The sequence below is a fragment of the Oenanthe melanoleuca genome, chromosome 7 (genome assembly GCF_029582105.1).
Source record: "Oenanthe melanoleuca isolate GR-GAL-2019-014 chromosome 7, OMel1.0, whole genome shotgun sequence".
Classification (NCBI taxonomy): Eukaryota; Metazoa; Chordata; class Aves; order Passeriformes; family Muscicapidae; genus Oenanthe; species Oenanthe melanoleuca.
The window spans coordinates 17,556,880-17,581,182 of record NC_079341.1 but is presented as its reverse complement, the minus strand read 5'-3'; the positions used below and the strand labels follow the sequence as shown (position 1 = coordinate 17,581,182).

At 35.9% G+C, this 24,303-nt stretch overlaps 1 protein-coding gene across 5 annotated transcripts in view; it reads left to right on the top strand.

The window, feature by feature from the left end:
* Positions 1-24,303, top strand: part of METAP1D (methionyl aminopeptidase type 1D, mitochondrial) — a 43,372-nt gene that overhangs the window by 12,917 nt on the left and 6,152 nt on the right. For 2 of the 5 annotated variants that reach the window (XM_056496163.1, XM_056496165.1), the window contains exons 2-7: positions 3,360-3,630; positions 8,824-8,990; positions 11,465-11,614; positions 15,004-15,152; positions 15,833-15,875; positions 19,617-19,780. In XM_056496163.1, coding sequence (XP_056352138.1) covers positions 3,567-3,630; positions 8,824-8,990; positions 11,465-11,614; positions 15,004-15,152; positions 15,833-15,875; positions 19,617-19,780 — 737 coding nt within the window. In that variant the 5' untranslated portion in view covers positions 3,360-3,566. The remainder of the gene's footprint in view (positions 1-3,359; positions 3,631-8,823; positions 8,991-11,464; positions 11,615-15,003; positions 15,153-15,832; positions 15,876-19,616; positions 19,781-24,303) is intronic. The other 3 variants (XM_056496164.1, XM_056496166.1, XM_056496168.1) reach the window with 2 other exon arrangements.

The following is a 24,303-nucleotide window of genomic DNA, read 5'->3' as shown; positions in this document are numbered from 1 at the left end:
ACATTGTCATTTAATTTCAGTCATTAAATAAATGTTAATTAATTAATAAATTAATTTTCAATAATAAAATATGTTAACATTTTATATTACGAGAGTAAAATGCAATTTTTACTTTGGTAACATCAAATATAAAAGGCAAATTATTAGTTACCAACAGATGAAATAAATTTAAGCATTTATTTAAGTACCAAAGCAAAAACTAAAGCCTTTAAAAATATGGATTTTGTCAAATAGTAACAGAATTGTCAGCATTTTAAGCTAAATACAAATTTTGAAGTGCTGAATTTAGGCTGACAGGTTTCTATGGTTACCTACCTTTCCAATAGTTTGGTGAGATGTGTAAATAGGCCTGTGAGTCACTAGTAATTATTTGGGTTTTGTTTGTTATAGTTGTAATTCTGTGTTCAGTTTGCATCTAATGCAGTTCATACCACATGCTTTTGGTTTATGTATATTTTACCGTGTATGATTGACAGTGATTGAGCATTTCTTATGGAGTGCTTGGTTTTTTTGTCATAAGTGATGCATGTTGGTACTTCTGAAAACGTAAACAACTTCTTCCTGTATCTCTGTTTGATAAACAGGGATTTTTATGCTAAAAAGAGATCTTTGTAAATGTTGAGCAAGGAGATAAGTGAAAGGTGTTTAAAAAACTTTTAAAACACCTCTCAAACATTATACTGTATTCTTCAAAGTTTGATCCATAATTCTATCATTGCAATTCACTCAGTGACCCAAATGTCACATATTTATGAATAAGCTTCCAAGTTATGCATTAATAGCACATAGTAATGACTGACAGGTTTAAAAATAAATGTTTTAATCAGGATGCTACAAGTTCTCTGCAGCAAGCTCTTGATTAGAACATCTTCTTGTGCGAAGGATTTTCTTGAAATAAAAATAAGAGCTTATTTCTGCTACCACCACAGCAGTTTAATGGAGAAAGCTGTAAACTCTTAGACCTCTCTGCTCATATATTTTGAAATCTGGATTATGGGAAGTCCCCCAACCTTAGACTTGTCGCTTTAGCAAAGGACACATGCTTAAAACACTGTCCTAACATAACTTTTGTTTTCATGTGAAAACAGATCAATACAAGTAATTAACAACTTTTAACATAAAGCAAGAAATAATAGTAGCTGTCAATTTTGCTGAATGAGTAGTAATGTAATTTTATTTTATTATAGTATTCATCCCAAAGTTGCTGGCCATGTGCACTTTTCTCCTTAATTTTGAGATAAGACTGACCTGTGATTCAGAAATCCTCTTGTGTCCTTAGAGATGTGGCTGCAGGTGTATGGAAAATACTTATTGCAGAAAAAAAACCTGACTGCCTATTCTCTTCCTATATGTCAAGCTACACAAAACATCGTGATACAATGTTCAGGAGCATTCCTAAATTTCCTACGCAAAGATTTCTCGCACTTCAGCAATGTTGCTTGCCAACTGAAAGGGTGGGAAATGGATTTTATGGTGATCCAGATATATTTTTTCCATTTCAGGTGGAAATCTATGAGGTTAAAGTAGAATTTTTTTCTTAACATTTGCTATTGTGTCAGGCATGTATATTGGACATAAACATGCCAGTTGAAAAACAGTTGTTTCACAGAGCACCTGAAAAGATTTTAACCCCATAGGATTCAATGAATGTTAGAGCTGTGGGTGGGTGCATATATAAACAACAAGATTTGGTATTGTGCTGTGTGTGTTTGAATAGCTTATTATTTTAATCTGAAACAACTGCTATTTTTTAAACTAACTTTTTCCAATAGTTGTTACTTCCCTACAAAATCAAAATCATTAATATAATAACCAAATCTAAAGATAGATAGAAAGTGTTTGGAAAATGTTTTTAAATATGGAAGCCTGAACAGATATGTTTCTCATTCTAATTTATTCATTTTATGATAAATTAATTTACTCAATAAAGGAATGCAGTAATATAAGAGGAATGTTTCTCCTGCTAGTCAGAGAAGTTGAAACTTGCCAGATGCTGTGATCTGGAGCCTGAATTCCCTTGATAGTAACTGTGATTGAAACCCTTAATATTGCTTTGTCCAGCTTTTGTACTGGACTTATCTCATTTTGCAGTGATATTGCTTTAGACAACACTGTCTTTTTATTTTCTTCTTCGTTTTTCTGTCTGAGACAGAAAATGTAGTAGAAATAACACTGGGATGGAAGGCTCTGTTGGAGGACTGCAATACCCTGTTCCCAGTGTCTGTACTGCTTGATCCCGTGTTCTGTAATAGACAATTCATTTCCTTTGGTATATTAATGAATATCACTCAGCTATAGTTAGATTGTACTCTTTATTTTTAAAATTCTATAATAAAAGGGGGAATACTATTTAATGATATCAGTCAGTTAATTTATTTCTTATACTGCTTTGGTGTGACTCCATATATGTGTATATATACAGAACTGCTCAACTGGTCAAAGGAGATTTTGAAGGATATAATACTGATTTTTTCTTCTTGTTTGTTAAAGTTGCACTGTCAGTTGCTGCTGATAAAAGGTGGCATCGAGCCAGCTTCCTGAAGAAGCTATGGGGAGGGTCATGGCTTGTCATGACCTGGGCACCGGTACTTGAATGTTGTTATTATTGGGATGAAGTACCCTTAGGCTGTCATCCTTCCTGTAAATAGAAGGGGTTCTGATTCTCTGTGGTTTCCCAGTTTACCAACTTGCAGAACAGCTATTTTGTTGGTCCTAAGTTTGACTGAATAATAAATTTGAAGCACAGCACTATTCCAGAAGGCACTGATTCATCATTTTAGCCTGTTAGTCTCAACTGAATCATAGTAAGTAAAGCCAAACAAGAATCTGTTTCCATGTAGTTTATAAATTTACAAACTCATTTATATTGGCATATAGCCAACAAATTGCCCAGTTCCACGCTGCATGAAGTAAGGGTAGAATTGTAATTAGCAAAGAGCATAACTGAAGGCCAAAACTGACTTTTTCAGTGGCATGGAAGAGTGACAGTGGTGCTGGCAGAGGGGCTGACTCTTCTTCCTTGGAGTCAGTCACTGTTCAACTATTGCTTTGCTTCATTGCCTCTTAGGAGAGTAACAAGAACAGTTCTGTTAATGCTTCTATTAACTAAACAAATTCTGTTGTTAATTTCCAGAAAAATCAAATAAAACAATCTCAATTAGAATATAATGTTTGCAAGATACTGGCCTGTGTTTTGGTTTATCAGGGTAGAGTCGTAAGCATGCTGTTGTTGAAGTTTTCACCAATGTGTTGCTCTTGTAACTGAAGTCACATCTATCCTGATGAATATTTCATTTCCCCAATCATGCTATTAAAAACAGAGTGTTTTTACCCTTTCATTTCTGCTTTCTCTTTTCCAGTACCATCGTGACAGCTGTGGCTGCGTCCTGTTTACAAATTGCTGCTAGTCACATTTTCAGTAGTCCTTAAGGGTTTTGCTTTCCCCTAATACATCCAATTAGGAGGAAATATTTCTCACAAGCACGGACTTGCTCTTCTCCTTGTAATGACATAGTTCTGCAATCCAGGAAACAGTGCTGCATGGTGTCCATGTCCACGATTTCCTGATGTGGGAAAAACGTGTGGAAAGCATCTGGAGAGGAGGAGACCCCCTTTACCAGCTTGTTTCCTGTAAGCGAAATTGGAAGACCTTGTCTGTGCAAATAGATTTCAAAATAGAGTCTGCCCTTTGACTGTCTCCATAATTACACAGCGCTCTCTGTATTTTATTTGGCTGCCAGAGCAGTTAACCCCTGGAAGTAAGGGGCTGATGATGGCGTGACCAGCACGGGTATGCAGACATGACCATGTGAATACACTCTTGTTTGGAAAAGCCTGTCGTTAAGACCTTCTTACAATATACTTTTACCAAATTTGAGAATTATCATGTGTTGGATTATGTTGATTAAGATACATTATATCCGTAATGTACAGAAAATGTGGAGGTATTAGTTGCAAAAAAGGAAAAAAAAAAAAAGAGAAACAAAAAAAAGTTCTTTCATGGCTTTGATGTAATCAACATCTGTCAACAGAATGAATTTGCTTTTGTTTAATTTCAAGGGCTCTTGTCCTTCTACTTTGCCCAATCAGTTTCAACTTCTGCCTCAGGCATTTCCCTATGTTGTTCTTGGAGGTTTTTCCTTTTTTTTTTTTTTTTTTTTAAATGCACAGGTTATTGCATGTGAAATGTGAGCTGCTCCTCTGCTACACAGGTTACACAGAGCTGGAAAGAACCTTTAATCTTCCCCATCCTATTTTTGAAGCTTGGACATACCTTTGCATGAGGGGTTACAAAGTCAGTGTTTTATTAGACAGTTAGACTTACAATTACAAGTAAAGATCTTTCAAACCACAGCCATTATTTTGGATTGAAAAATGGGAACATTGGCAATTAGCAGTTAAGAAGTTACGTATTCTTACCTAGTTGCATTGGCAGGATTCCACATATTGTTACCCTTAGTGATTTTTAGTACCTAATTTAAAATTTTAATCCTCAGAAGTTTCAGCAAAATGAGTATTTGCACAAGAACCTAAATTATGCTAGAGTATTAAAATTACCTGACAAGCCAAATGAAAGGTCTCTAGTGTTTTACCTCCAAATGATTATATAGTAAAAAAATCTCCACAGCCATTCTTTTTTCAGTTTAAAAAGAAACATAAAATCACATATTTTGAAAAGAGTTGTCAGAACAATACTTTTGATGTTAACTTTATCAAGAGCAAGTTGATTTTATTTCCTAAATAGTTTTGGATGTTAATTCTTGTAATCCTAAATAATTTTGGTACTCTGCTTCTCTTGAAACTATGACTAAATTATTTTAAAAGATGTTAATTTATTTCTTGTCTCTTTTAAGATGTGCCCTTTTATTTATTGTAGCTCAGAACTGGTATGAAGTTTATCCATTGGTACTATTTTTTTGTTAATTGCTTAAAAAATTTAAATCTTTCATGAATAAATACCAAAAAAATGGTTGCTAACAATCACATTTGATGAATCATGTAAATGAGCAGTTTTTTGCCCAGCTACCCCACACTTCATTCATTGGAAACATAGCTTGATAAATTGCTGTAACTGTTAAACAAGAAGCATTAGAAAAGGGCTTATGTGAGAGTTCATTTTCAACATCTCCCGTTAAAAATACTTCTTGACCAGAGGAAAATCACATTTAAATTACTAAAATCAACTTAATTAAGGGTCATTAATAGAGATACACATAAAAAACTCTCCACTCTAGGAGTGAAATGGGAGCATTTCATTATATAGTGTAACATGCATGAACAGATAACAATTAAAATAGCCCTAGAGTAAAAGGCTAATAAATATAGGGCACACTGTGCTGCAAAATCAGTCACTTAAAAATGCTCCCACCCATCACAATTCTTGAATGCCATATTCAGCCCCTCTGACTGACTCATTTAAAAGGAAATGTAATTTCCACGCAAGATAAATTCATCTGGTAATTCAGAAGAGCTCACAGTGCATGTTTATATTATCAATCCAGATGGAGGTGTGGAAGGTGTGCTGAGGAATGCGGCGGCTGCGGCAGGACCTGTGTGCACACGGATGGGATCACTGTGTGCACAGTGGGATTCTCTGGCGGCTCAGCGGAGCAGTTGTCAGGAATTTTCTGTGCTCCATCCATCCGAGCCGCTGATGTGACTCGGTAACACTGCTGCTGATTCTCCTTAGTGCAGCTGATAGTAAATATTCTGTTACTTATGGCAGGTGATGTAGCCTTGTTGGCTGAGTACAGAATAAACACTTAAAGGGTCAACTTTGTGTCCTGGTTGTGCTGGTCTGATACCAGCCAACCCAGCTTCACATGCCATGCTCTCCAGTGGCTGCAGCTTCTGCTGGAAGATGCATAAATGCCATGGTTATGAACTATTTTACAGTAATTAGTATACACAGAAAGCTTAACAAAAGGATGTGCTTGAGCACCAGTGTTGCAGAAGTAAATAAAGGCACTGAGAAAAGCTTTGATGGGTGTAAGGGGTGGGGAGGAGGGAATCTGTGAGCCAGACTTAGAGAATACAGACAGTTGTTCCTGTCTCAGGTGATTGATGATGTTGCTATATCGAATTAGCTGGGAATATGGGAACTTGAAAAATAAAAGGAGCTGTGGAGGCATTAAAGGTCTTCTTAAGGAAGGAAGTGTGTGGATGGAGTCCAGATTTTCATTATAGACCAGTAACTTCATTGTATTTTAATGCCATTTTATTTAATTTTATTTTTACTTTGTAGGAGAATGTTTTCTCGTATAATTTTTTATATTTCAAATAAAGGTTTAGTTGTCCTGTGTTTATAGTTCTTGTGATATAATTTAGGAATTGTACTTTAGAATGGTGATACTTATTTGCTTGTCTTATTTCAACTGTTCAAGTAGTAGATATTTTTGTATGCATCTGGTTTATAATGAGTAGTTAGTAGAATAACAACAGGCTACAGTACCTTATTATCCTGTTATTTTGTGACAACACTTGCAGTGTATCTTTGGGAGAATAGAGGTAAAAAATTTATTCCGAATAAAAAGGTATCCCTTCTGAATGTGAACTAGTCAATAGACATGCACCCATGAATATGGTTTAATGTATTTAAGAGTGTATATTTGGGGGAGCATGTTGGGAATAATTGACAAGCACACTTGTACGTTTTCTTCCCCAGTTAAATTGTGACAGTAGACAAAGTGCCCGGGGAGCACCAAGCAGAGCATTTAAAATACATGTTCACATATTGATGTCCATGTGGACCTCAGCTAACCACATCAGTGAGAGTGGAGTTTTAATATATTTGTAATACCTTTAGCTGTGCTAAGAGCAAGGTACTTCAACTGCACTTTATAAAAGAGGCAACTTGGCTTACACTGTCAGAGTGATTGCTACTTCTGATGGCCCAAAAGTTGCTGCTTCAGAAGATTATGTACAAACCAGACAGGGAGTTTGTAGGATTCTTTGGGTTCTTTGGTCATGCTTACAGTTGCAGTTTAGGTGACCCTTTCTTTCTTTTTTTTTTTTTTTTTTGTATGTTTTGGTGGTTTTTGTTAATTGGGCAATGATTTTTTTTTCTTGTGAAGGAGACTCCAGGAAAGTAGATTATGAGTCTGCTGTTTCAATTCTAGTTAATAGGCTACCTAATCAATCCAGCCCACTGTTAACTGGGCAGCTCCTTGAAGACACTTCCTTCTGTTTTGAAACAGGCCATTGTGTACTTAGGTTATACTGAGGGCTTGAGCTCCACCCTTCAGCTTCTCTTTGTTATTTATCAACACGTTAAACAAAAACAAAACAAAAATCCAAGCGAAAAACCCAAACAAAACAAACTAAGAAAAAACAACAACAAAACAGTAAAAATTTCTTGAGTACAAGTTTCTACACCTAGGTTTTAACTTTTCAGATACTGGTACCTAAATGTAACTCTGACCAGTGCACAGAGACAATCAAGAACATTTCTAACGCAACCCCGATGCAACAATTTCATTCAGTCTGAGTTTAGTGCATAACTCAAATCTTCTGAAAGTCATGGAATACTGTTAAAGGGCTGTCTTTGAAAGATTGCACATGTGGAAGGATAATTTCTGCATCTAAACATGATAAATGCATCCAAAGGAAAGGAAGGAAGGTACAATAGAATAAAAACATGCAAGATATGAAAAAAACTCTTCTGGAAATAAACATTTTACATAGTTTCAAAATGCGCAGTAGATTAATTTCTTAATTTCTATGATATAAAAATGTTTAGTTGCTTCTGTTTAAACAAAAACTTTTTACTGTAGAATAATTATTCATCTGGGTTACTTGCCACAAGATTGCTCTTGTATTTGTATACATAATGACATTTTTCAGAAGCAGATCCACTGTTATGTTAAACTTATGTTTCAGATAAAAAACTATGTTTATATTGTAGAACATTTGAGTAGTGGAAATACACACTGTGTGTAATTGTAATGTAATTGGGCAGTGTCAATAATACTTTTGAATTTCCTGGTTTTGATGCTAGCATTTTCTTTTGTGGTGCATTATTTTGGTTTTTATGTCTGAGAGCCTTTGAGCCTCAATTACCCTTTCTTTTCCCTTTTTTCCTTTTTTCTTTTTTTCCTCTTTATCCTTTTTTGTGGAGGCAAAATATGTCATTGGCCAACAACTAAGTTTGAGCTATGAAATTTTGCCCCAAATTCCCATGTGAATTAAATGGAAATCTGATTCAAATACTCGAAATAAATTGCAAATATAATCCCTTCAATTACTTCTGACCAAGATTAAAAATATCTCCTGAAGTTTCTTCTGTTACCCCTGAACAAAATGTACTGTTCTCTGTGTCTTGAGCAACAAGACAAAGAGCAATATTACCTTTGTAATGCTCAAATCTGCGACCAATTGTGCAAAAAATACAGCTGAAAATATTGTATGAAATAACATTGCATCTTCTTTTTTTGTCTTCTCTTGTCTTGCTATTGTGCCTTATTAACTGCTTTGCCCAGCCTTGAACAGTGCAGCCGTGCAAAATTGCTCCAAGCAGAGGGCAGTTAGAGCATCACTCCTGTCTGTAAACTGTGGGGAATTTACCCACACTGCTTTTTAATGCATCAAACCAAAGTAGATTTGTTATTTTCTAAAGCATCAAAGTATTGCTTGGGATGTTTTTGTATTCTCATTTCTTTCCATTCTTTCTGCTCTTTCCTAAACAGTACAAGATTTGAATTACCCTTAGCGGCAACATGAGTTCTGTGCTTTGTTTTACATGATGCCCTTCTTTTTACATGCTTTCCACTTTGGAATGTGGAAGTAGAAAAAAATGTTAATAATTTTTAATTTATCTGTTAACAGGTTCTGTGACTGGCTGCCACATAATCTTTTCTTTGTGCAGTCATAACTACCTGCACAGGCACTCAAGCAATCATCAGCAAAGATGCTTCTTCTTTCAGGGACAAAGAAATGCTGCTTATAGTATAGTTTGGCCAGCCATGGTTTCTCCAGCTCACCGAGTTCCTAAGGTACTGCAATTTCTGTTACCTAATCTATTCTTCAGCCAGTGGAGAGTTTGATTGCAGTCATGATCAAGTGTATTTGTTGTCCAACAGCTGGGGGTTGGATCGTTGTCCTGTTGCTTGGTCTGGTATTTGAAATAGGAGAGCTGATGTTCAGCTGTCTACCATGTTAAACACAGTGATGTATTTAGTTATGAGGGAGTTCAAACCTGGGGCTTGTTCAGTTATAGCAGAATAAATGTGAGTATTATAATTATCTGTCGACAATTCTGGGTCCAGATTCTTATTTGGAGCAATTGTAGATATTCTTACCAGAAGTCAGTAGGAATCATTCATGATCATCTGAGTCCCCTTCTGCATAAATCTCTAGCAAGCTAATTATAAAAATGCTTATATTTTGCTGATTATTTTATTATTTAGTTCTGTCAGAAAGAGAACGTACAATACCTATTGGTAGCTGTCCTGCAACCCCACTGCATGTTTTAAACTTGTTTTTGTTTTTTTTTTTGTGCCTGAGTGTTCTTTTTCCTTGCAACATATATTTTTGTTTTTATTTACTTTAGAGACAAAAGGGAGTTTTTGATGCAAATGCAAATTTAACATGTGCTCCACTTCTGGTTTCCTTTTTTTCCTTTTCTTTTTTTTCCCCTGTTTAATTATAGCATACAGATTAACTGTTTAGTATCTTTCCTTTAGCTTGAAGCAACCAAAGTACCCTTTCTACACAGTGCTTCACTGTGTATTAGTACTTTTTACAATTTTTTTTTTCATTTTAATATAGATTTCTTATGCCAAATATAGGGCATTTCTTTGGGCCAGATATACTAAAAAGTTGTTAGAAAAGCAGATAAGACTGATGAAAGAAGGGCTCTTAGCCCTAAGAGGCTGTGCAGGGAGAACACAGGGTTACATGCTGTATATATTTTCAAAAGCTTAAAAATCATAGAATTTTAAAACTTTATTTTCTGTATTTTTTTCTATTAGGATAAAGAGGAAGAAATATACTGTCATAATGAAAAGTTGTCTCCTCAGATCAGAGTTCTCAGATGTCTAAAAATCAGTCCATGTCTGTGAACTCTGAAAATTTGAGGGCAAAGTTACTACTTTTATTCAGAGTATGCCAGAAATCACATTGAAATAACAGGCTTTTTTGAGATCTTGGTGGGAAACTGTCCAGATAGACATTTGCATGTACACTGCTTTGGGCTTCTCCCTTCACAGTTCTTAGGGGTCAGTAGGATCATGTCTCAGTTAATAGGTAAGTTCCTTCCAAGGGGAAAGCAAGGATGCTGTGGATGGAGTTGCTAATCTAACAAATAGTGTTGTTTTGTTGGATTTTTTTTTTTAGCTAAGGCCCAAACTACTTCAATAGAACATAGTTAGGGTTGATAGTGCATTAATTTTAAAGAAATAGGAATCTGAAATTCTGTTGACATAAGTTCACTGAAGGTAGTTTCATAGTTTTTATCGGATTAGACATAAAATACCTGTAACAGTAACAGTAGTCTTCCTATTTAAAGTCCCAATAGAGTTTATTAGTTGACCCACTCTTGTTACTCCTACACCCTGTTGTTGTATGGTTGTTTTGTGTACAGCCAAAATGCCTACTTTGTTTTCTGTCTGCCAGCTTGACTCTATTTTGTGAAATCGGTGCAAAATTCACCCTGTAGCCAGCATGGCAGAAAATCAGCCTGGCTGTCATGAGCAAAGGGATTCTTCTGCAGCCAGTGAAACAGCCCAGGACCATCTGAGAGAATGTGCATTTCCAACTCTGTGCAAGACCTTACTGTTCTCACTAGCTTTCACGTTTATAAAAGTTGTTAAATTGTTGTGGATTTTAAAAAATCGGACATTAAATTTCACCTCATTCAAGAGCTGAGAAGGGCTTGCGTGGAAAAAATGAGGTTTATTATAGTTCCCTTGACATAGCAAATGGGGATATCTTTGTGTAATGTTGTAGATGAACAAATTTGAGCACAGCATATGAACTAAATTAAAATCAGTTAAATCCTAAGGTTCTCATGGATTTGTCAATAGAAGTTTTATTTGAAATAGAAACATAGGATTTGATCTGGTTTAATTTTGAGACTAATTCTGCACATTCATCCTATCACTTCCAGTGTTTAGATGCTTTTTGTAGAAAATGTCCCACTTTGCAAAAGAAAATGAAGAGTTTTTAAGTATTTCTCCCAGTTTCCTAACTTGAGACTGTCTGTGCTGGAAGTCAGCTGTGGTATCTGGGGTTTCAGCACTGGAAGGCTAACAGACTGTGTAAGTCAGTAGTAACAGGCAATGTTAAGTTCAAAAGGGCAGTGGAAGAAATACTGAGGCAGCCTTGAGGGTTTGCCCTGATGGCTTAGGAAGGTCGATACTACGACAGAAAGGGCAAGCTGCCATGAAGCAGGAGGCAGTATCTGAGAAAATGATCCCATTGTCGTGCTCAGTTTTCTGATCTTCATTTTCAATCCTTTTTCTCCAAGCACATAAAGAAGCCAGACTATGTGACGACAGGCATTGTACCAGACTGGGGAGACGACATAGAAATTAAGAATGAAGATCAGATTCAAGGGCTTCGTCAAGCTTGTCAGTTGGCCCGTCATGTCCTGCTTCTGGCTGGAAAGGGCTTAAAGGTAACAGTTACATAAGTCCCATAACAGCTTGGGTGTCTTTTATGCTTTCACTTATTTAGGTTTTGTTCCTACTTTTTTGTTCCTTTAACTTTCCTGTAATGTGCAACCAACTTTAAGTGTGATCCTGAAAAAATAAGGATTTATTAACTTTTGATTCAGCTCAAGAAATGCTTGTTAAATTATTTCTATACTTTGGACTTAAGTAATGCATAGTTATTGGCTCAGGTGTGATATCTCTGTGTTTGTAATCTCCCTCTCTTCAGATTGTGTCAAATTATGTGAGTTTCTCCTAAAGCACATGCTGCATTTTTTCCTTTCATTTCATGGCCCATCTTCCTCATATGTCATGCTTTCCAGCTTGGCATGTGTACAAGCCCACACTTGGTCTGCTTTCTCCATTCCTGTCCATCCTTCAGCCCTCACTGTCCTGTGGGATCCAGTACAACTCATAGAGCTGTCATTGGAAAAAACGCCTGCCAAATTCTACACGGTTTTCCAGCATGCATTGATAATAAAGCCTCATGATTTCCAGAAATTTTCCTACAGTATGCTTTTTAGGATACCTCCCAAGAAAAAATGTAGAGGGGAGGAGCCTACTACCACCAGGTTTTGCAGATGAAGAAATGCTTTTTTAGCCTTACCTTGGTATTTCATGTAATAGCATATTGGATAAGGTGAAATGGGTTGAGTAGCTATGAGATGCAGAGATAGATGGGGACTGTAGGTCAATGCCATTGACTTAAAAAGGGATTTTTCTTTCAGCTATCATCACTTTTTCACAATGGTTTAGTTCTAGAGCTGGGATGGCAAATAACAAAATTGCTTGAAGCTTTAATCTTACATAGCTTTGTGCATGTTTAACTTTTTATTGTTCAATTATTTCTCAGTACAATAAAAATTACTAGTTTAAAGTTAAAGGCGTGTACATTCTTCCAAAGGATCGGGGTGCAATGTGGGTTTTGAGTGAGAGCAGTTTTTCACAAGTACTCTTTGGTTGTTATCATGTGGAAATCCACATGTATGCAGTATGGTGTAGTTTATAACCCAGTTCATATTATGTGCCAAATCATACTAATATAATAGTAATAGTGATATATTGCAGATAATAGCAAAATACTACACACAAATAATTAATGTTTTGGAGCAAAAAGGTGTATAAGGTAATAATAACCAGGACCTGTGTACTGGGAGGGATGTGGCATTTGGGGTTTGCAATGCTGAGACCACGGCCCAGGTCAATCACAGACTGGTGGTGAGCTCTGTTTTACACAAGTGTTTGTTCAAGACTCCCCTGACTGGAAGGATGCTCCAAAACTCTCCCCCATTGACAGTGAGCATCTTCTGCTTTCCAATCTGTTTCTGCACATGGTTAGTTTATACCCATCTGTTCTTGTGCTCTTTAAACAGCTTCCTGAGCCTTTCCTTGAATCTTCCCCTACATGCAGGAGTAGAGCTATGCACCAGACTAAAATAAACCAAGCTCCTTTAGCCTATTCTCATAAACTAAACTCTACATCTGTATTTTACCTGATGAGTCCTATCCCTCCACCTGTTCCTTTTATCTTGCTGAGGCCACCTTGCACACAAAGTCCTCCAAACTGGTTCTTACCTGTGCTTTAGCTAGTGGCAGTAAGATCTCCCGATATAACAAAGGTGCATTATAATCCATGGATACAGAGAGATACAGTTTGAATATGGTTTTGATGTTGCCATTACTGCCTGTGGGATTTCAAATTACAATACAGTATTATATATGATAGCTTTCCTGGGTTTGAGTTACAGATTTGGGAATAAAACTGCAGATTCTATGACATGAAAATATTTTATTATATTCTGTTGAATTGCCCTGTTCCGAATAAGGGATTAGGGGCACAGCAGGTGCCACCCCAAACTTGCCCAGCTAGCAAAAGTATCTTTAAAAGTAAAGGACATACTGTTAAAAGCAGAACTTTTCACAGAGTGTGAGTCATGCAGAGACCAGAGATCTGTGTGCTGAGTATCCAAAAACCACATCAAATTGCTTGAGCAGAGCAGCAGTAGACAGCAGCCAGTCAGGTACATAGCAGTTCAATTTGTCTGTGGGCTAAAGATGAAGATGTTTGAGCAAAGGCAGGAGCAACAAACCTGAGCTTATCTGGTACCAATGGCTGCTGTATCCAATCCAGACAGCCTGCCAAGGCTGCAGCTGCCATCCCAGCACCAAGGCTGCCATGGCCGCTGCAAAGCAGGGGGCATCTGCAGTAATCCCAAGTCCTGCTGTTGAACCCACTTTCATTGCTCCTTACCTGCCAAACATTTCTGTGCTGAACAAAATTCAGCTGAGTAAACAGACGTGGTTTTATCCTCAGCACAGTACACAAGTGCACATGCCTGTATTGACTGCGCAGTATTTCAATATGTAACTGTCTCCTGCACCACAGCCTACCTGTATTCCACATGTTACTCCAAAATCACAGCCACTGTGATATTTCCTTCAGTGTGCTAAGAATGGTACTTGTATCTATACAAAGTATGATTTTCAAAGACTTGGAAGTCATTCAAAGCAAACTCAATTTACAGAGGAACCCTCAAAAGTACTTCTCAATTAGAGAGGTTTCCCTACCAAATTTCAGCTCCAACCATTCCACAGACACAGTTGATCCAAAAGAAAAGCAAGAATGTTATTTTAAGCATGTGCACTTTGCACTCCATGGATACCCAGAAAATGGTTGAATTATTTATGAGAGAATATTTTTTAATATGTAAAATCTTTAGGAAAATATGGATCTAGAAAACATCAAGCATAAAAGTGAAGGTTTCTAAAAATGTGGGTCAGAACTTGTAGATTCATTATGATCATCCAGGCTATGGCAACTTTAAGTAAAATATCCTTAAAATTGGAACCTAATTATTTTGATGTTTTATAAAATTTAGGAATACCTGGAAAACAATTTCTTAAAATGCTTAAATACATTATGGTGAATGTACTGGGCAATTATAAGACTTAATATCCTTTATATTATAAATAGAGGGGGAAAGTAATGGTGTGTTTTAAGGAACTGAAAGCATTGAATCAAGACATTTCTATAGCAGCTACTGAAACGATGCCATGGGAAATTGGTGTCTTTGAGAAAGTAGATATAGAAAAAAGAACAGAAAGGAAGTAGACAGGATTTTAGGTTTTATAGGAACCTTTGAGTGCTCATTTGTACTGCATGCTTTATTTAAAATATATTTTTTTTAAAAACAGTCCATATATCAATAGAGTATATCAGACAATATTGCATTCTGTATCAAAGCAGCGTGTTTGAAACATCCAGTATTTCATTGAAGCTTGGCTGCAATCACATTCAGTAAATATGAGAAACTGTCTTTGCTTTTTTAACAGGATGTTATGTTTGATATTTTAGGTTGGCATGACAACTGAAGAAATAGATTCCATTGTTCATCATGAAATAATCAGACAGAATGCCTATCCATCACCTCTGGGCTATGGAGGTTTTCCAAAATCTGTTTGTACTTCTGTAAACAACGTGGTATGTCATGGTATTCCTGACAGGTATTTCCTCAATAATGTACATTTTACAAATGAAAATTAAAATGTTAAATTGAAATTAATAAATTGTATTTAATATTGAATATACTTCAGCTTAACTAAATGTCGTACTTAAATGCATTGTAGATGCAGAACATGTTACCCTATAATCCTGATAGCTATTACAGAAGTATATGTGAAATAGGAAAAAAAGACATTATTTTATTTTATTTTTCTAGACACTTAGAGAAAAATAGCATAGTGCATTTTGAATTTAGTTTGTGTGGGGGGAAAAACCCAGTATGGTCTGATTTTTTGTTCATCCAGCAAAATAAGTATAGGCTAAGGAATAAATATATTTGAATTTACGTGGGATTTTTTTTATATTCTCAATACATTCAGCTACTCACAAAGTAAAATATGAACCCTAGTGAGAGAAAAAGAATAAATATAATGGTAGATTTTTCAGGTGTTGATATGTTTTTCTGGTAGTTGTTTCTCATTATTTTATATTCAGCTACACTTGTTCTCTAAATAGTCAGAGCTGAACATTAAAAATGGTTATTCTGTTTGCTTCTGCCTTCCTCCATCACAAAATATCTACCCCTTGATTTTTTATGTATGTGTCATTAGGTGTTTATTCTTATATTCCCTTTGTTGGGAACTGTCTGTCACCATTCTTTTTTTTTCTGTTTATGTTTCAGTCGACCTCTTCAGGATGGAGATATTATCAACATTGATGTCACGGTGAGTAATTCATATAAAAAATAGTCTTTGATCAACTTTAGAATCACTAGTAGCAACAGGAAGAATAGTGGATTGGAGATGGGGGATGCACAGATGGATGTGCTGTTTACTTCTGAGCCAAGGCACAAGCAGCTGGTTTCCTTTTTTGTTTTTAACTGTGTGTTTATTCCAGCTAGACCCAGGCTTGACTTGAATTTAGGACTGGAATCAGATGCACTGAGATCAATGTTGGCCTAAGTGAAATGTCAACCCAATCCTGCTATGTGTCATGTTTTTGAGAAGGTGTAATTGTTATTGATCCACTGTGTAGTTAATGCAGAGCACCACAGTACTGGGCAGCAGCTGAAGATAGATATGTATGAGATGAGCTAACATGAAGAAAGCCAGCATTTTTCCTTCACTCTGCCAAGATTGATCTTCCTCTTCCTGCTGATTTTGAGTGGGGCCTGACATTATCTTACTCTGTCATTAGAGGCTGCATTGGCCTGGGTATGTCAGTCTATTTGGACAGCAACTCTTTTGCTAGCAGTGTTCCCTACATTTATTAAAATCCCCAAAGGTAGTGTTGTGTTCCATTTCTGGTATAGAAGCCCTGAACCTTTTGAGCAGAAACAGAAATAGTGTGTTATAACTGTGACTTAATATTTCCAGGGAATGATCAATTATAGCTATTTAAATAAACACAGGCTGGGTTTTCATAGGGGCAAGAAAGAGCAGGAACTGGCATATAATTCTAATTTCATATACGAAAAAAAAAATATTTTTGTCTTGCATAAGTTTTTTTTCTTTTTGCTGTGCGTGTTTTTATTTTTCTGATTTATTTCTAGTATGAACACAGAGGTTTTTTGAATCCCACCTTATTTTGCAATAATATGTCACATACAAGGGAGTAGAATCTCATAAAAACAAGCTTTTAAAATCCTTAAAGGACCTATTGGTAACTTGGTAATATTTTCATACTGGCAGAGTAAAGAAATATTCAGCAGACCTACCTCTGAGCATGAGATACAAGCTTTCTAAAATTTTTTTTCTATTAAAATTAGGGTCAATGACCTTTTCCCCATTATATACTCACATGTGATCCAGAACTGGATTTGGTTTCCCTTGTGTTTTTGATCTTTTAAAATTCTTTCCCATCTCCATACTTTCTAATTGTATAATTCTGACTATCAGGTTTACACAGTGCAATCTAGCATTTTTAAATTCTATTTTTTGCCTTAATTTTTACTTTGGTGAACTGATGTCGCTTTGTTTATCAAACTAAATCAGTTTGCAACAACTAAGGATTTAAATAATATTTCTTTGATTTTACTTTTTGTTCAGTTTTGTCAGGATAATAACGATACCTTAGATTAGAAAAAAAGTATAGACTCATATCACAGACACTTTCCATGATAAACTAAATGAAACATTTTTTATATTATCATAGTATGTATATCTTGTCCACTCTGCTTCACAAATGTCTGACTAAATGTAACTGGCCTTTTTGCAGACATATGTTTATTTGCTTTTAATTTACTCTCATAAAATAAAATAAATCTTGACATTTCTGTGAATGTGAAGGTTCCTGCAAGGATGAGAATTGCTGACTATCGTTGTAAGATTCTTTTTGTCATTTAAAACTGAACTGTGCTGTGTGTGTTAATTGCTTAGTCCAAAACAGCTGAGGAAAAAATACTACTTTTTAGCATTATTAACTGATCTCTTAGCTTATTTTTAATGAGCAAAACTGGGACATTTCACAGCTGGACAGAATAAAAATCAAAGTAAATATTTCACAACAAATTGTTTATGGTTGTGTACAGGTTATATAAAGTAATTAAATAATAGTCAGGTTTTTAAGTATAAATATCTAGCACTATGTGCAAATTATCTGAACAAACAAAATCCATTTTAGCCCAATTAAGATGGTAGCATTTCATAGATGAAATACAAATTTTATAGGCTTGAAACATGTAGGCTTGAAAATGTGTTCTAGTATAGAGACAATAGTGTTATCCATTACTGGATCCTCAGCATAGTGCAATTTTCAGCCTATTGTTACCAGGTTAATGTTTCTTACAACTTGGTTCTTTCACTGAATTTTAAGGAAATAGTGTATTACAGTTGCTGTGGTTGTAGTTTATTAATATCAGAAATATGTTTTTGCAGCTGATGGGCTGCAGTAAATATTATTATTCAGTTTGTTGTTGGGTTTTTTGTTGTTGTTTGTTGGGTTGTTTTTTTTTTTAACTCTCCTGTGTTTTAAATCTGTGTTTGCTTTTCTAGGATGATGATGTTTATGTTGGGGCTTTGTGTGTTTTACTTGCTAGAGCTAAAAACAAAGTAGTTCAGTTTAAGTATGAACTATCTACTTTAAAACCTGCCCAATAGGCATTAAATTAAAAAAAAAAAATTAAAAAGATTTTGTGCTAGTCTGAACTGGCAGAGGAAGGTGTAGAGCAGAGGATTGCAGCTGCTTTTTACTAAAGCAGTGGCAAACACAGTTGGGCCTTTGCTGGCACTCACCTTTCTTTAAAATACCCCTTGTTCCTTATGGCTTGCATTTTCTTTATATCTCAGCCTGAGGATAAACCTTGAGATAAACTGTCTGTAGCATGGGGTTCTTGGGGTTGTGGGGTTTTTTTCGTTTGGAATCAACCAAAAAGAATGTGAGTCTGTCTTTCACAAATAGCTTGCCAGTGGCAAAAGTTCAGTGGTTCGATCTCGGTGAGTAATTAGTTGTAGAAGGATAGTTGCCCACTGTTTGGGGGAGAAAAAATGTTTTAGAAGATCAAAACTGTGCACCATTATAATTTGTCTTTCTGTAGGGAAATATCACTTGGTCTTACAATTATGGGCCTGCCTCCCATGTGCAGAGCTGCAAACCCCATTTTAATAGCATGTTGCAGAACACCATAGTGCATAGCCAGGATTTCTTGTGCTCAGCTGAGAATTTTGGGAGGGCTAACATTTAAAACCTATGAAATGTCAAGAAAAGAAAAAGAAAAAAATATACATAATTAATTAAACAGCATGTTTCATTTTCATAACATGAAATTTTTCAGTGCCACAGCAGTACATTTATTTTCTCAAAATTCATCTCTAGAAATTAGAAGTAAAATCCAATGTTAATGTCACATTGTAGCTTAAAAATGAGATTAAAGAAAACCTGCAAATCCACCTACAGTGGATTTGGTCCATGCTTTCCATGGGGTTTACTCTGACTGTCACCTCAGAGATCCAGCAGGGGCTGACTGCAGGCATTCACCTCCCTGCCAGCCACCAACAGGTTCCCCATGCCCATGGCCAGTGCTGGGGCTCAGTCCATGCCCCTCTGGGGTGCCAGCAGCTCCCTGGCTGCAGGGGGCCAGGATGGGTGGGCACCTGCCAGCCTCCAGAGCCTGCTTCAGCCCATCCACAGCCCCCACCCATCTCACAGGCAGCCCAGTTATCCTCGTGTCCTGTAGCTGAGCAGTGTCACTGCCTGGTGCACTGCTGGGCACCAATGCAGAGTTTCTGCTTTTCTTGAATTTTTAATTGGCATCATTGGCAACCCTTAGGCACCTTGCAGTCTTTCAAGGTTTATTTTTGTTTTTTTCCCTCTGCAATGTTTTGCTTTTCCAGTCTTGCAATTATAACTTACCTGTCTATCTGTTCCAATATACAGCTTGTTCCTAGAAATAATAGATTTAATTAAGACTATGATTTGTTTCTGGATGCAAAATGAGAAAATGTCTTTACATTTCTGCATATGTTTAGGTGTATTACAATGGCTACCATGGTGACACTTCTGAAACCTTTTTGGTGGGCAATGTGGATAAATCTGGTGAAAAGTTAGTGGAGGTTGCCAGGAAATGTAGAGATGAAGCAATTGCAGCTTGCAGACCAGGGGCTCCCTTCTCTGTAATTGGAAACACAATCAGGTAAGCCTTATATTGACAAGTAAAAGGAGGGCTGGCAAATGGGACAAAGGTTATTGGTGGTTTGGTATAAAGCTGATGACATGTTTTATGATTCAAAACCATCATTTCAGTCTGATATCAGTATGTGAACTGCCAAGCTATAATGTTGTTCCTTGGTAAGAGGTATTTTTTTTTTTTGAAGTGAATTACACCAGGGTCAGCAAAGATAACTAGAAAAAGACAAAGATATTCATAAAGTAGATTTAAATTAACAGATGTAATTTGCAGTGGGCTTTTGTCTATTTTTTGTGTGTGACACTACACCACATATGTCTAACAGTATAAGACAGCTAGAAACCATTGTTTTCATTGAATGTTACAAAGGAATTAGTCAACATAAATAAGCTCTTTGTTTAAAAACTACGAAAATATTTAACTCGAGAGCTTCTGATCTTACAAAGAGCAGTGCCTGCTAACGTCACAGGGAAAAAAGAGCTGACATTCAGAGATTTTTCGTATTTTGCATCTCTTCTAGCTTTCACAAAAATGCAGTCATGACTCTTTTGCTGATGGCTTTAAATAAAAATGCGTCTTGGTTTTTTGAGGGTACCTATGGATTATTTTAAAATGTTTGCCAAAAGAAAGAAATAGACATATATCATATACATTTCATTAAGCAATACTTCTTCGGACTGCTAATGGTCCCAACAAGCTATTGAATTCATTCTGATTACTTAAAAGCTGCAAGGCTTAGTCATCTTGAAAGGATGCTGCCTTTTTTTTTCTTTGTAAATCTTCAAATACTTTAAGAAAAAAAGAGAACGGCAAAATATCAGTTAGATGTATTTATAGCTTTAAAAATATTGTAACAGAGTCTGAATCAAACTTTAGTAAAACCTCTTTGGGTTATATCTGAGAAGCTTTTATTGAAGACTTTGTATAAAATTGTGTTTTTGACAGTTTTAAATTATAGGCTAACTAGCCTGGAGAAAAAGGATAGTGTCTTTCTGTTCTTTCATAGGAAATGTTGAATCAGACCCCTACTGGGAAAAGAAATTTAATGCATATCTCACTATCTTACTGTCCATGAATATAATAGAAGTGAATTCAAAATGTAGTTTTATTTTTGCAAATGGGATGAGTCGATAGATGCACCTCATATTTTTGAACACCTAGGGTTCAACAAATTTACTGGTGGTGCTCTTGCATTTTAACAAAATTTATTCTTGAGTAGAAGGGGGCACAGAACACTGGATTCTTATTCAAGCATTCTATCGAGCTCTGCATTCATGGCTGTGTCTAAAGGGCATGTCAGCCTTTGATTCTCTCTGAGAGGTAATTATCCTTTTCCTGTCACGGAACAACAAATGATAGCTAACTACAGAGGCACATTTGCAGTAGTCACATTCATCAACTGCAGAAAAAAAATTCAATTTAATTGTGCAACACAGCTGCACATAGGCTTTTTGAGCATTTCTGTTGTTCTCCCTGTCTTGCTATTCCTCCCTCCAGATCTATTTTTTAAACTTTTTTTTCTGGTTATTTTTTCTCCCTTTTTGTCTCTTCTTCCATTTTTACTCTCTGTACTTTCTTGTTAAAGTAATTTTCTTTTGTGGCTCTCATTCTTTTTTCCCCATTGAAGGCTATGAATGTAGAAAATTATCACAATTACTCATATAATTGAGCCTCTTTGTAGCAAGTGCAACTCCAGTAGCCTTTCTCCATCATGAAAATGGTTTCATTATAGGGTTTTTCATATTCTCTGACACCATCTACACAGAGGAACAGGCGTGCAGATGAGATGTACTAGGAACAGGGTAGATCAGTAAGGTCACAGTAGGAATAATTAGCTCTGCTATGGAAAGAGCATCTAGGCCTTTTACTGCTACATAAATGTACTGTCCATGGCTTTTAGTCACAAAAAAACTTACTAACAAATGGAGCTCCCGCCTACTACTTTGAAAAAAAGATTTGTATCAACACTACAATTTTCCATCATTAAGACTAATAACACAGAGCCTAGTATACATCAAGGGGAATAAAAAGAAAAATCTCACATTCAAGTGGCGGCTGGGTGCTGACCTTTGTTCCCTTTTTTTGTGTTCAACTTAACTCTTTACAAAAAAGAGCCACACGCCACACCAACATGCAGGTGAACTCCAGCTAGAGCTAGCAAAGCATGGCATTCAGTTGGAAAATCTGATAAATCTCCATGCAGGATAATGCATTTCATTACAGATTCACTACATTAATTCTAGCTGTTTTAAAAAAAAATAATAAAGAAGAAGGAAAAGAACAGAGTTGAATGTGACATTGGATTTTTGCTCTGTTGCTACAGAGGTCAGTTTACTTGCAAAATGTAAATATATAGTCGGTGTCCCCTTTGCAAAGCAGATTAATTGAAGCCAGTAGCTGTTCAAAACCACATATGAAATTGCAGGTCATTAACTTTATTTCCCAAGATTTTATCATGTTGACGATTTAAATGTGCTGATTTGTTTAGAGCTACTTTAACACTCCCTCTACTGAAAGCTCACCTTGACTTGGTGAAGCTGTGTGTTTCAGGTTATTTGTCATTTGACATTTGCTTGCAGACAGACATGTAATACATATATATATATATATATACGTATACATCAAAATCTCAAGTTTCACAAGAGTTAGATATTATGAATGCCTGAGAACAAGGACCTACAAGATGAAAACATTTAGGTCCATCAGAGTGGAAATGTGTCTAGGTTTCTTTCATTAGTTTTTCTATAAAGGTGCTCCAGTCGTATGCTGAATGCATCTTATGCACAAATAATGAGAATATTTCCTTTCTACAGTATGTCTCAGTGTAATTATATCTCAGAGTAAGTTTATAGTCAATATTCTAACATAGTCTTTGTTATGGAAGCTCTATAGCTGATACTGAGTATTTCATTGACAGCAGTTCATTCTCCCATCGGCTACAAGTTACAAATAAAAGATTGCATGGATTCGTGAGTTACTTTGCTTAGAAAAATTTGGGTCTTTGCTAATCTCTTTCTACTGGAAGGCATATCAAAAGTATTGATCAGTTCCAGTGTAAATGGAATGGGTCTCTATGGTCCATTTTACTCTACCATTTCTGATGTTTACAGATAAAAATGTATCTAGTTTGAAAACTGATTTTTAGACAGTGAGTCAAAGTGCATGAAATTGTTATGAGTGTAGAGAGCTAAAGAACTTAAAAGTAATGTTGTTAAATAAACCAAATTTCAACTCCCACAAAAAAAATAGTAGTGATGAAAGTATTAATAAATGGTTTAAAATGTTTAACTCATAAGTATATGTTTTGATATTAATTTAGAACAATATAAAGCAGATTTTTAAAAAAATCTGTTTCTATCAGATTATGCACATTTAAACAATAAGTGGCTCAGGCAAAATAAGTCATTTTAATGTCATCTGTGATAGATTTTCCTTGACAGCTACTGTAAATTACAATTACACTGCTTCTCTCTGCACTTGAAAGTAAGCATTGCAATAAATTATCTTTTATTTCAATCCATCATGTCTGCTTTCAGAAACAGAGAACCTCAAATAAAAGTTCAGCAGTATTGTAAGAAAAATACAGTAATTTGTGTTCCAGTTTGAAACTAAAATGTACCTTGCTTTCAAAAAACAATTGTTGGCTTTCAAAAATATTACTAATTATACCTCAGCATTTATTGTCATAATAGGGAATCCCTGAACTTGTGCATTCCCTTGGTCTAGGATTACTATATTAAAAAAAAAAAAAAAATCTTGAATATTTTCCCTGTAGAATTTTGTAATTTCTCAAATTAGATACTACGGTACTATTCAAAATAGGTTTTTTATCACAAATAAATATAGTTTAGGATGAGTCTGGTTTCAATACTTAAAAAAAAAGTATTCCGTTCAGTGGCCATCTTGCTATTATTACAGCTAAGACAAACTTGATTATTTCTAATTTTAAAAAAAAATTAGATCCCTACATAAGAACACAATTATCATGGGGCTGTTACCAGTTTCAGTGTTTCTCAAGTATATTCATTGCCAAGAAGTATAACACAAATTTATTTAACAACTTCAACCATTCATGTCACACTGCTCTGCAGGATAAAGTTTCATCCCTGGAAAGAGAAGCTGGCACTATGGGAGAAGCATCCCTGGCTGAGGATCAGTTCACCAGGATGCTCATCCTTGGCAGCAAAGTAGTCTGTCCAGTCAGTCAAATTCTTTCTTCCCTTGTGCCACCACAGAGCCCAGAGAAGCAGTAGCTGAAAATTGTTTCACTTTTTTTTCTTTAGTGAGTGCTGAGGATACTAGACCAGACCTACTCTGAGGAAAAAGTGACAAAATCTGATAAAAAGAAAAGAAAATGCTCCTCGACGGAATCTGCACAGGACAGCCCCCTAAGGAAATTCTCTCAATCTGCTTTTCAGCTTAACAGGAGGGATTTATCACCCAAGAGCTCCTTTGAGGGGAAGCTTGACTATCGGGGAAAGCTTTCTAGAGAGTCAGTCCTCCTGTTCCTCCTTTGTGGCAATTTCCCT